At 43.1% G+C, this 12,728-nt stretch overlaps 1 protein-coding gene across 3 annotated transcripts in view; it reads left to right on the top strand.

The window, feature by feature from the left end:
* Positions 1-12,728, top strand: part of LOC144127775 (RING finger protein 141-like) — a 138,101-nt gene that overhangs the window by 101,501 nt on the left and 23,872 nt on the right. For 2 of the 3 annotated variants that reach the window (XM_077660672.1, XM_077660673.1), the window contains exons 4-6: positions 3,712-3,872; positions 8,075-8,194; positions 10,450-10,546. In XM_077660672.1, coding sequence (XP_077516798.1) covers positions 3,712-3,872; positions 8,075-8,194; positions 10,450-10,546 — 378 coding nt within the window. The remainder of the gene's footprint in view (positions 1-3,711; positions 3,873-8,074; positions 8,195-10,449; positions 10,547-12,728) is intronic. The other variant, XM_077660674.1, reaches the window with a different exon arrangement.

Here is a 12,728-nt window from a genome sequence, read left to right on the forward strand (position 1 = left end):
CTCTTTGACAAAAAAATTATCAGTATCGGGGTCCCTAAGGGTTCAATTCTCTGTCCTCTTCTATTTTTAATTAAAATTCATTAATGACCTTCCTTTTGCCTCACTAATTCTGTCTGCATATTATATGTGGATGATACCACTCTGTCATCATCTAATAAATGTCTGGTTTCACCAAGACCCTGAATCAAGATCTTAATAACGTTGCTGCGTGGTGTACTAAAAACAAGCTTCAGATTAACCCTCTCAAATCAAAATTTATGATATTTAGCTCCAAGCCCCTAATTAGAAAAGACATTTGTCCTCTGTACCATCCTATCCATCCAACTGATCAATGTGTGTTTCTTGGCATGGTTCTGGATCCTTGTCTAAAATTTGACTGGCATATGCAGGCATTACAGAAAAAGACTTCATTTGGAATTAGAGTACGATTAAGAGCTCGTCGTTTCTTCAACTTGCCTACTTTAATCACTCTCTACTATGCGTTCATTCACAGCCATCTAAATTATTGCATTACTTGGGGGCTGACATACCGATCCCATTTACCGTCTCGTCAACTTGTTCAGAACCAAGCTGTCAGAAGTCTAACATTGAATAACCGGTATTTTCCTACATTCCCTTTGTATAACGAGCTTAACATGCTCAATATTAATAATCTCATTAAATTCAATGTTGGTGTACTTGGTTTTAGAGTAGTTAATGATCATAATCTTCTGCAATTCATACTCCTAAAGGACATCAAGAATTCAAATGTTACACACTTCTCACATTGGCATAATTTTTTGGTTCTGAAAGTTCGCACTAACTTCGGAATTCATACAGATGGATTTTCATTCATCAAACTTTGCAATTCATTGCCTTATGATATTAAAACGGTTAGGAGAGCGGAAAGTTGGGCTAGTTGGTTGAAATGCATACTGAAGAAGTTGGCGCGGAAAAACCAGGACAAGCGAGACAAGCGCTCGTCTTTGTTTGTCTCGCTTGTCCTCGTTTTTCCGCGCCAACTTCTTCAGTATGCATATTAAAACAGCTCCATCTTTGTCGTCATTTAAATGCCAACTTAATATGTTTCTTTCCTACTGCAAGGCTAACTGTTTTTGTTTTTTTCAACTGTTTTTTGTTTTCATTTTCGCTCTCAGCGCAACACGAACGGGACACAAGACGAAGGACTAGCACAAACAGGCGCTGACTATCAACTGGTTTTTTATTGAAGAACGAAAAGCGTATAAATACAAACAGTGAACTACTTATCAATCAACAAAAGTTATCTGGAAGGCACGAGGGAGGTCAGATAGCTCAATTCCCTCTCGGATAACATTATGGAAGGGCTGCTGATACATTTTCAGCAGCCCTTCCATAATGTTATCCGAGAGGGAATTGAGCTATCTGACCTCCCTCGTGCCTTCCAGATAACTTTTGTTGATTGATAAGTAGTTCACTGTTTGTATTTATACGCTTTTCGTTCTTCAATAAAAAACCAGTTGATAGTCAGCGCCTGTTTGTGCTAGTCCTTCGTCTTGTGTCCCGTTCGTGTTGCGCTGAGAGCGAAAATGAACACTTACCAACTCGCCCAAATTTCCGCCTTGCTGTTTTTTGTTTGCTCCTTTGTGTTTCCTCTCTGGTTTTGTGTTTCATTATGTACTTTTGTCTAATATGTCATAGTGTGTGTGTTTTTTGCTGCATAGCAGTGGAAGAAACTGAGTTACATAAGGTGCATGAGATGCTGTTCGATTTGAGTGACATTAAGTCTTCTAGTGCTATAGGAGTATAATGTACTTGGTTTTCACCTGGCTCCCTGTTTTGATACCTCCGGGATATCTATTTCTTGGGTGCCACTTGCTTTGCTTGCATGATGAGCTCAGTATTACTGAACTACATGCAAAACCTTATAACACCTTTCAAGGAGAGTCCACAAACTGTCTCAACCTTTACATTCTATTGTCACCAACACCTGAGCTGAAGAATACACACTTCTACACTCAGTGGTGCCCTTTCCGGGTTTTTCATACTCGCGCTCTCCTCTGTTTTATGCTCCTGTGTATCTCTAATAAAAGAGTATAGACACCTAATTTTTGTGCGATGTTTTCTTCTCTAGATTGATGCACTGCTATGCATGAATAACCGTGCGGTATGCCTGAGATCGCTAAATAATTCATAATCGTATTTTTCTGTCATGCATTTTCGGCTTCGGTTTCAACTGCTGAAAAAGGACTGTGACGTCAAAGTGCGGTTATAGGTCACATAAGGCATGAAAAACAATATAATCGCTGCCCCCTTGTTTCAATTCACTACAGTGCTGAAGCCAGCCTTCTTCGAGAGCCGGAATGATAATGAATGTAGAAGCAGCTACTATATTGCAGTTTTTTCATGTCTCACGTGGCCTATAACCACACTTTGACATCACAGTTCTCATTCAGCTGTTGAAATTGAAATTGAAACAGCACAAAGAAGAAATGCTATTATAAATTATTTAGTGCTCTTAGGAGAATGCACATGGTAATCCATGTGTAATAGTGCCTTACGCATTATTACAAATAAGAAATCACGCACCCAAAAGTTAGATGTCTGTGCTGATTTAAGAGATAGCTGCTGGTTACATTCTTCAGTATGTAACACAGCTGCCGTGCCGCCCCAGCGGGTCAGGGAGCTCCGCCCTCTTGGGAATTCCCTTGTGCGTTGGCAGCCAGCGGCAGAGTGCCGGCCTTTGAGCATGCAAAAAATTACGAGAGGAGGGGAAGGCATGCAGATGCTGAAATCCAAATTTTGACGGCAGATGACTCAGCTTGTACAAAACGCATCAAAACAAATCTTCCTGGAGGAGGTTTGTGAAATGGCACTTTTTAACATTCCAGGCATACCACACCTTGATTGCGAACCCCTTTAAAAGAAAGCCAAAGTTAGGCAGTGGAACTGGAAAATGAGCTATGCATAGCCCTACATCCAGGGGATAACTTGTTTTTTGTGCGGGAAAAAGCAGTTTTGAAGTTCTCTTGTGCCTGGAGGAACATGGCAGGGGCTTTTTTCTGTGAGCCATTCCGCAGCAGCACATGTTCTTGGTGGTCCTCCAGAGTGCGTTGAGGTGAGAAAAGCAGCTCACTGATCAGTCATGGTGGCTGAGTTTGACTTTGAAAACCAGTTTTCACTGACCACAAAGTGGCTTGCATCGTTATTCACTTACTTACATTACTTGAGGGATAGGCACTTCATAGCAAATAAAAATCTTTAAAAATGTTGATAGGTGATGGTGCACTTGTTTTTCATTCATTCATTCATTATTTAATTTCTGGAAAAAAGTGGTGTGTCCTCTGTTAAAAGCTGAGTAAGCAGCTTGATGGGCCCCCAGGAAACTGTTACATGGCAGTGTTGCGAAGGGAAAAAATAAATATGCAAATATGTCATTGCAACCATGTGCACCACATATGCATAGAATAAGCTTCAAAAACACAATCAGACACTATTTGGTTGATAGGAAGAAAGTATCGGGTAACATCATCTTGATCACAATGAGACATGAATGCATACAGATTAGACCCTCGAGGTAACAAACGCTTGTACCTGAAGAAAGGAAAAACAAAATAAGAAAGGAGAAGAGATTGCAAAGTGCTGGAGCAGTTGTGGACTGCCTGTGTTTTTGCATGTACTAATAAGCTTTGAAGGCAGGTTATGCATGCCCACATTCATGTGTGCAACCTTCACTGCCCTGTTACTGTGCAGGTGCCGGTGGGCAGTGCGGAGGAGGAAGCGTCGCGCTTTCTCACCCTCCGCCAGTTCCTGCACACGTATCACACCATCAAGGCGTACTACACGGCTGCAGTGGCCGCCTGTGGAGCATCGCCAGCAGCCTCCGACATGGGTGCATCTGCCCTGTTCAGCGGGTACGTACAAGGGCAATCAGTGCAGCATGGAACTGGCACGAGCTTAATTTTACTTGACAGGTAGCAAAACCTCGGTGGAGCGAATTCCTCGATATTACTAAGTTTCAAAATTCTTCAACGCCACCCCCATTGAAGCGCGTTTTTGGGACCTTCATGTAACGAACGTGTTGTGGTGGTTGACGTTGATAAAACAAACTCGCTATGCCAAACATCCGTTAGCTTGTACTGAGCAACGAAATTTGGCCGGAAGGTTTGGTTTGATTTGATTTGATTTATTTCCATCAAAGCGGCAGGGTCTCTAACAAAAATGAAAAACAGTTCACTTGACGAGGTTCAAACCCCTGTGTACAAGGCATAGCGGTTGTACAACATATTTACATATATAGTGCTTAATTTTCAGGACAAACATTGTACAGAAAATACAGGTGCAAAGCCACTGCATGAAGTGAAGCTAACATAATAAGAATAATGCATTTTCATGTCGGAAGATTACATAAGCACAATACATATATACAGAATAGAAAAAAAGATACATCATCATTATACATTTCTTAGTGAAGGTACCATTTCTATTATGACACAAAAACAGTCTTCAACATTGACATGCTAATATTTTCTAAATTGATATTATGACTGTGCAGGTGGTTAAGTAACAATGGAAGGGAATACTCTTAACATTTGACGGCTAAAATTTGTACTTAAAAAAGGAACCTTCCAAATGTCTGGCGACCGAGATGTCAACCTACCTTCTGTTAAACTTAAGTTTGCTAGGGATGGAATAAGGGCCTCATCGCTATGGAGATCTTGTTTATATCTTCTGGCCAATGTAAAATAATAAAGCATATCTATGGAAAGTATTTGGAACTTCGTGAAAAGGCTTCTGGTGTGTGTATTTGGCTCAACACCTGCAATGAACCGAACAGCTTTCTTTTGTAGAGTGTGAATTTGATTTAAATATGTAAATGTAATGTTGCCCCAAACAAGAAAGCAGTAGTTCACATCAGACCTAAATAATGAATTAAACAAACGAAGTTTAACAGCAGGAGGTAAGAAATATTTGAATTCACCTAGTATACCCACGGTCCTTCAAATTCGAAAAATGCACATCCCAGAACATATGTTTATAAAAATATACACCAAGAGTTTTAATTGTATCGACAACTCCTATTGCTGTGTGACCAATAGATAAACTGATACTTTGTGTCAATGTAGACCGTCTTGGGGTGAAAATTACTGCCTTTTTTTTTGGCCATTTAGTTGTAATGAATTTAGCGTGCTCCATAAATTTAAATAGCTTAGAGTTCTGTTTGTCACTTTCTGGGCAACTATAACTATGACGACTACGAAACAACAAGGTGGCGTCATCAGCATATATTATAAACTTTGCAACCGAGGTGATATCTGTGATATCATTAATATAAAAATTAAGTAGTAAAGGTCCCAGGATGCTTCCTTGAGGTATTCTTTTCAAAACTTTTATAGGTCGATAGATGTTTGCCTATTGCTACACATTGCTTTCGATTTTGCAAGTATGATGTCAATAATGCTAATGGGGTTCTCCGTATGCCATATAATTCTAACTTCTTTAATAGTGTTAGGTGATTGAAACTGTTGAATGCCTTAGAAAAGGCAATGTAGAGGCCCGCCGCAATTTTCCTTTCTTCAAATGCTTTCAGGAAATTTTTTGTGTTAAATGTGCCAGTTCTGCAGATCTTCCTTTACGGAATTCAAACTGGGATGCACTGATAAGATCTTATTTATTTGCAAATTTTGTTATTCTCAAGTGTATTATTTTTTCTAAGATGTGGAAGAAGTTAGCGCAAAACTTAGACAGAGACCGAGAAGAAACACACAAGACAACAGACAAGCGCTCGTCTGTTGTCTTGTGTGTTTCTTCTCGGTCTCTGTCTAAGTTTTGCGCTAACTTCTTCCACATCATGCAAAACCAACTTGCCCGACAACACGCTCTTCTGAACTGTATTTTTTCTAAGCCTTTTGAAAATACCAGCAAAATCGAAATGGGGTGGTAATTAAGAAATGAATTTTTGTCACCCAATTTAAATATTGCTATTACTTTGGATATTTGCATTCTGTCTGGGAAGATACCTGTTGAGAGGGCAAGATAATATATGTGTGTAAGCTGCACTAAAATTAAGTCAAGAACATATTTAACAGGAATTATTTGAATATTGTCAATGTCAGAACATGGCTATTTCTAAGCGATAAAAACACTGTGCAGAGTTCACCAATGTCAGAACATGGCTATTTCTAAGCGATAAAAACACTGTGCAGAGTTCACTCTCACTTGTTGGTTCTGAGAAAAGTGTGTTTGAATTTCTGCTCACACCAATTTGCACTTCAGGGTATAAGAACGTGAAACTAAATTACAAAAAAAAGTTGTTAAATGCTTCGGCTAGATCCTTATCATGCAGTATTTCGTTGTTCACCGTTATCTGACTGAGGTCTCTGTTGGCGGGAAAACGATTTAATAATACATTTATTTTGTTCCACATTACTTCAGGTTTCTTGCTGCTACCGAGTTCAAATATATTATATAAGTAATTACGCTTTTGATTTCTTAGTAAAGCTTTTTTTCTGTTTCTGTGTTTCTTAAATTTAATCCAGTCATCATGACAATAAAGCACGAACTGACACGAGAGGAACTTCTATGCTTACAGTGAGCAACCACAGTTGACACAACGCGCCGTGCTCCAATGCCATCAGCGCATCTTCGCTGCTTTTGCTTTTGGAGCATCATACCACGCAGTACTACAACAGTTCATGCTCGGAAGCAGCAAAAGATAGGGCATCTCAAACAACACACAGCATGAGTACTGCGCGCTCATTGCTGCCACGCAGTTGCTCGCATGATTCCGATGCTGATAGCTCTCGTGCGTCAGGAGCAGGATGGCGGAGAGTGCTGGGGACGTTTCTTGGGGCAACAGCAGTGGGCATACCGAGAGAGGAAGAAGCAGGTGCCTCCGCAGTAGGTCTAGTGGCGATCGCGCATGCTTCTCTCTAGCTCAGCCGCGGCGCCCCCGCCTCCCCCACCCCACTTATTGCTCGAGCTGTGGCAGTGATGGATGGTGTCGGCTGTAGCGCAATTTGTGAAATGTTTCTCCGAGTTCATCACTTCGAGTAAGAGGTATTTACAGTTAACATTTTCAGTGTGATTTAACCTGCATTTATTTCTTAGTTTGGTTTCCGTTCTGCATGGTCCTTTCGTGTCTTTTCGTGAAAACTGCTTGTAACGAAAACCTGGATGCAGTGAAGAATTCTGGACTTGTTTGTTTCTTTATATCCAGGTTTAACTATAAAATTATGGGGCTGCTTAACGCACCTTAAGGGGGCAATGCGAGAGCGGTGTTTTGTGGATCCATTGTGCACCTGGTTGGAAGATGACGACATCCAAAGCTAAGAGCTAGAGAGTGGCAGTTAAACATGCGAGATGTTTAGCTGCAGTAATGGCGTAGTGGTCTAATGTAGTGGCCAGCGAAACTGACCTGTTCGCGTCGCCGCGAGCTCAAATCCTACTTGCGGCCATCAACTGTTTGTTCTATTTATTTGTTTATTATTTCCTGTGCCCACCTAACACTGACACTCCTTGCTATGCTTGCCCCCTCCGGTAGCGATGTCGATACAGCTGCAACCTCTCAGCTGCTCCAATGGTGATGGATTTTGAAATTTGGTGCCACCATGTGATTGGTTCCTTGATGTCACACTGACTTGATGACATCACAGCTGTCTCGACCAGTGACTGAATTTCGTGGCAGTGGACGCCAGGGTTCTGTCTCGACGGCAGCTTAAAAGCTATTGCATTAGTAAACAAAGTTGCACAGGTGCAGAAAGGCCTCTTTAGAAAAAATAACCATAAGTATGACTTGAAGAAAAATCATTTCGCTGTTTCACTGACGTAGCCTGTGCCTCCCTTCTTAGTAAAATATGTTTCAAGTTCTTTTTGTCTTTGCAGCTACACAGCATCTGACATCTTTTAGCAGAGGCTCATTAGAGCCTGCAGGGGGTAACAGAGTAGATTCCAGGAGAGGGCAAGCGTAGCAGGGGGCATGAGAGGGTCTGGTGGTTGGTTGAGACAAGAAAGGTCAGGCTGATGGTGAGAGTGTGTGTAGAGCCTGCTTTTCCTTTCGGCACCGGCATTCCTAGTAGTCCTGAAAGGTACAGCCCCTCTTTCTCTTTGTCACCAGGGTGCTAGGCTCTTCCGGCTCAGGTGCTGAGCTGGAGGAGTGCTGCATCTGCATGGAGCACAGGCCAGAGGTGACTCTGCCCTGCACCCACAGCTACTGCCTGCGATGCATCGAGCAGTGGTGAGTCTCACTTGAGGCAGACTCTTGAACATTGGAGTTCAGCATCAGACAATAGGCAGAGACTTGACTCCAGAGCAGTTTTTAGCATACCCTCAGTCCAGCATTGCAGCACATACTTGTGCTGTCTGCTGCCTCTCGGCAGCTGCAGCCTACAGTCAGGAGAGCTGAGTCGTCCACGTATTTGTTTCTTCTGACATGCTATGGTATTGGTATAGCTTCAAGCACAAGTGGTTTGTTCTGTACTTATTTATTTATTTGTTCCTCAAAGCTCCACGAGGGACATTACATGAGAAGTGGGCTGAGAAGCCAATTCGCATGAATACAGATGATGTTCGAGGGCGGTTTTGAACCTGCTGTAGTCGATGATGGTTGCCACTTCGGATGGAAGGTCATTCCAGTCTCGGGCTGTTTTCAGGAAAAAAACGTGATATGTTTCGGTGCGGGCTTTCACAGGGTATACGGCGTTAGGGTGACAATTAAGGGAAATACTATGAGCGCGTGTAATAGGAATAACTTCGTGATTAAAGGTATGGAAAAATTAAGGAAAGACGGGCGATCTTGCGACGACAGGCCAATGTGGGGAGATTAAGCTGAGACTTTAGTGCGGAAACGCTAGTGTGGTATGAAAAATTAGAACAAACAAATCTTGCAGTGCGATTCTGGACTGATTCGAGTGTGTCAATCAGGTTAGCAAAGTTAGGATCATAGGCGGAGCATGAAAACTTTAATTTCAACCATACAAATGTTAAGTAAGCAAGCAATTTTATGGAACGCGGTGCTAAGGCAAGGTTACGGCACAGGTACCCTAAAACTTGATTAGCTGAATTTGTTACATGGTGAACTTGTTGCGCCCAGGTTAGATTTTTGCTTAAATGAATACCGAGATATTTATAAGAATCTACTGATTTAATAGGAAGGTTGTTAATTCTATAAACTGTATCCTGGTGGTTGCGCCGGGGTGGAATGAAAAAAGGGAAGTTTTAGCAGAATTTAATGACATTAGCCAGGTTTTACACCACTATTGTACGCGTAGCAGGTCTTCTTGGAGGGCGGTAATGTCGGACTGGTTGACTACTGGGCGATAGATGACACAATCGTCAGCAAATAGCCGTATGTTAGAAGTGATGTTAGAGGGTAAATCATTTATATAAATAAGAAATAGAAGGGGGCCTAAGACAGATCCTTGCGGAACGCCAGACAAAACAGGACAAATGTCACCCGGCAGCAACAGCAGTTTGGCAAAGAATGCCTTCACTGACATAACTACATCACACATCCTTTGTGGGAAAGGCAGCACCAGCAAAAAGCGATCGTCACTTCTATAGCAAGGGAACGCAAGTCTTACCTGCAGTGTGAAAAATTGCCTGATTAGATGCATGTTCGTGCCATTGCTGCTGCCTTTCCTGCTTAAGTAAAAATGGTATAGATGGGGCCTTTTATGCTGAATGTCTTGTAGAAGTTCATGTGATGTCCCCGTCGATGGATGGTATGGGCAATCACACCAGGATTTTTGACGGTTATAATGAAAATCTGCCAGGAGGTGAATTCCATGGCCTTTATCTTGAGGAGGGTGTGTCCTTGTCACCGAAAAAATGCCGTTGTCGTTGTCACCAATGGCAGAGAGAGGCAACTGCAGTGTGAAAAATTGCCTGGTTAGAAGCATATTCAAGCACTATGTGCCATTATGTATTGTCCACTCTTTGAACTTCAAAAAGAACGGGTTGGTTTTGAATAGTGGTACACAAAATGCACTATTTATCTATCGATTCCCTCCAAACTACTTGAGACTGCCAACGGTGTGGTAGCATTCCGAAAATGCCACTTCGCACAAGGCCTTCTGATACCACCTACACGACATCCATATTTCCTTGCGGTTGATCTTGTCATCTTGTGTTTTTCTTTTGGAGAATAAAACTCCAAGTTGATATCGTCATTGTTTGTGCTATATCATCCGACAGATAACACTGCAAAGATGATGACAAGTTCGTTTGAAAGTGCAGGAAAATCCCATGCAAACAGGGTGAGCTTCTACGTACAACAAACGCCTTCTGCCATCTGGTGCGAAAACTCTCATTCAGTAAAGGTGCGGATGAAAGAATGGGTGCTGCCATCTTATGTCTCAAATGTAAAAAGCACCGTTTAATGACCACAGCTTCTCAAAAGCCATTTAGAAAGCAGTAAAAAACCTAGGAACTTGCTTTGACCCTGAGGTCATAGTCTGGTGAGTCCAGCATTGGCACTGCACTCGTGTGCAGGTTTTACTTCCTGGCCCTCTGCTGCAGCGTCCTCTTCATCATGCCAACTTCAAACGACCTCTGTGACTACCTGGGGCAGGCTTCGTACAAGGCCACAGTACGGTTCCTTTGCACCATGCATGAAATGCTGCAGCCTCATTTTGCTGTCGGGGCCAGCTTGCCTGTCATGTTCTGCATACATCACGGCGCTGCTTGTTCCCAGTTGTTGCTACCGGGAAGCCAATAACTGAGCTGGCATCTTCTGGGCTGAAATATGCATTTCTGATTTTTGCTGCATTGTCCAACCAGTGAAAACCTGTCTCATGTTCGGAGTGATCGAATCATTCAGCATCTCAACAAGCCCTCATGGTAGACCAACAGTAGGAAGAATTAGGGACAGTCCTGGCTTTTGCAGCGGTCACCACTGACGTTCCTTCTTGAGGAAAGAGTCCGTAGGTGCGAAGGAAAAAGCACACTGACACGTATCAAGACCAGAACCGAACTGCTGTGCCTTGGTGCCACGTTCCACAGCCCGGTGCCGTCTCTCTTAATTCTGCTCCTCTTCTGTGTGTAGCTGTGCTTTGACCTTGCTTTTGGGCCCAGCCAAAGGAGGTTGCTGCAAGTCCAAATTTCAGCAGGGTATGTTTGACGGCTAGTTGGTTCGTGTTTTAATTTTTTTCATGGTTCATTTTGTTTCGTTCTTGTTCATGGTTTTGCTTCATGGTTCATGATCCCTCAGTCTTCATGTATTGTCAACCAGATTGCAGTTAGTGCCTGTCCTATCCCCTTTAAAGGTGCGCTAAGAGGATTCTGAACCAGTCTTTTCACTGCAGAAACTCGATCTGCACACTCCGAGCATTCGTCGTAACTTCGAATTATTGTCCTGTGCGGCCAATTTTCCTATTAAAGGGACTATGCAATGAATAAAAAGTCGCTTGTAAATGTTTTAAATTCTTTGAAATGTTTTTTAGAATTCATGGGCCGATTGGTGTGCTCGTAGTGACCGATTTTGAAACTAAAATCAAGAAAAAAGACGTCACTATATCCATGACGTCACCATGCCACCACATGTTTTCACTCGCTGGAGCCACAGCAGCCACGACGTCACGGGCACACTTCCGGTAGCCGTGAAAATCGTCTGCTCGTGCCGCCGCGCGACACTCTCGGACAAGCGCGAGCCAGGGCATTGCCTTCGCGCATATCATTTCAATTTTCCTCTGCCACCTCCTTCTATCGGGAGTTCCGGAGGCACTCGCAGTGGCTCGCCGAGTCGCTACGGTCGTCGCTGGCATTCAGCAGGTACGGTGTGAACGCATAGGGCTCGATGCCCATCGCGGCCGTAAGAGCGAGCAGTCACGCCTCGAGGTCCGGGTCCATTACTGCTAACTACAACAGACGACAAGCAAAGAAACCCGACGCGCGCCGCAATCACGCCGCCGCCACAGCTGCTGGGGTGCTAGGAGCGACAACCGGAAGTTGCAAAAGGAACGCCAGCATATAACGTATTCATGGGCGGGGCCCAGTCCCAGACCTGTTTTCTTTATTTTTGTCTGGTGCCCCGCGTGTACGAGTTGAGGGGAAGAGGAGGAGCATAATTTTAATCGTCTATATCTTGCTTGTTATTTATGCTAGCTCAAAAACTCTTGCGCTGGTGTGACGAATGATGAAGTGCCTATCTCTCGTCTGCTTTACGTAATCTCAATTAATTTATTGCATAGTCCCTTTAAATCGAATTAAGTGTCCCGGCTCCTGCCTTTTTTTTTTTCAACTCGCCTGCAAAAAGAGGAGGAGTCAGTCTACGCGTGGAATGCCTTTCAGCCAGTCACGTGGCAGCCTGCTGCTCTGCCGTCAGCGGACTAATACGTAGCGATCGGCGGAAACAGAGTGTATGCATCTTTTTATTTTCTTGGGCCTAATTTGAGGCTATGTAGTCTGCAACTGAAACTATTTATACACGGAAACCTAAAAGAACAAAATGAAAGCGAAAACGAAGCCTTAACGCGACTGGCTGAAAGGAACTCCACGGGTTGGCTGACTCCTATTTTCAGAGGTGAGTTAAAAAGAAAGCGCGAGCCAGGACATTTAATTCGATTTAATAGGGATATCGGCCGCACAGGACAATAATTCGCAGTTTCTAAGGATGCTCGGAGAGTGTAGGTAAAGTTCCCGCGGTAAAAAGACAATTTCAGACTCCTCTTTAGTGCACCTTTAACGTGTTCTGGTTTTTATAAAAAGCATTCCACCTTAGAAGTTGAAATTTGAGGAACTGGCCTCGGAGCCCACAGCTTGGGCATGCTGCA

The sequence above is a fragment of the Amblyomma americanum genome, chromosome 4 (genome assembly GCF_052857255.1).
Source record: "Amblyomma americanum isolate KBUSLIRL-KWMA chromosome 4, ASM5285725v1, whole genome shotgun sequence".
In the NCBI taxonomy this organism is placed as follows: Eukaryota; Metazoa; Arthropoda; class Arachnida; order Ixodida; family Ixodidae; genus Amblyomma; species Amblyomma americanum.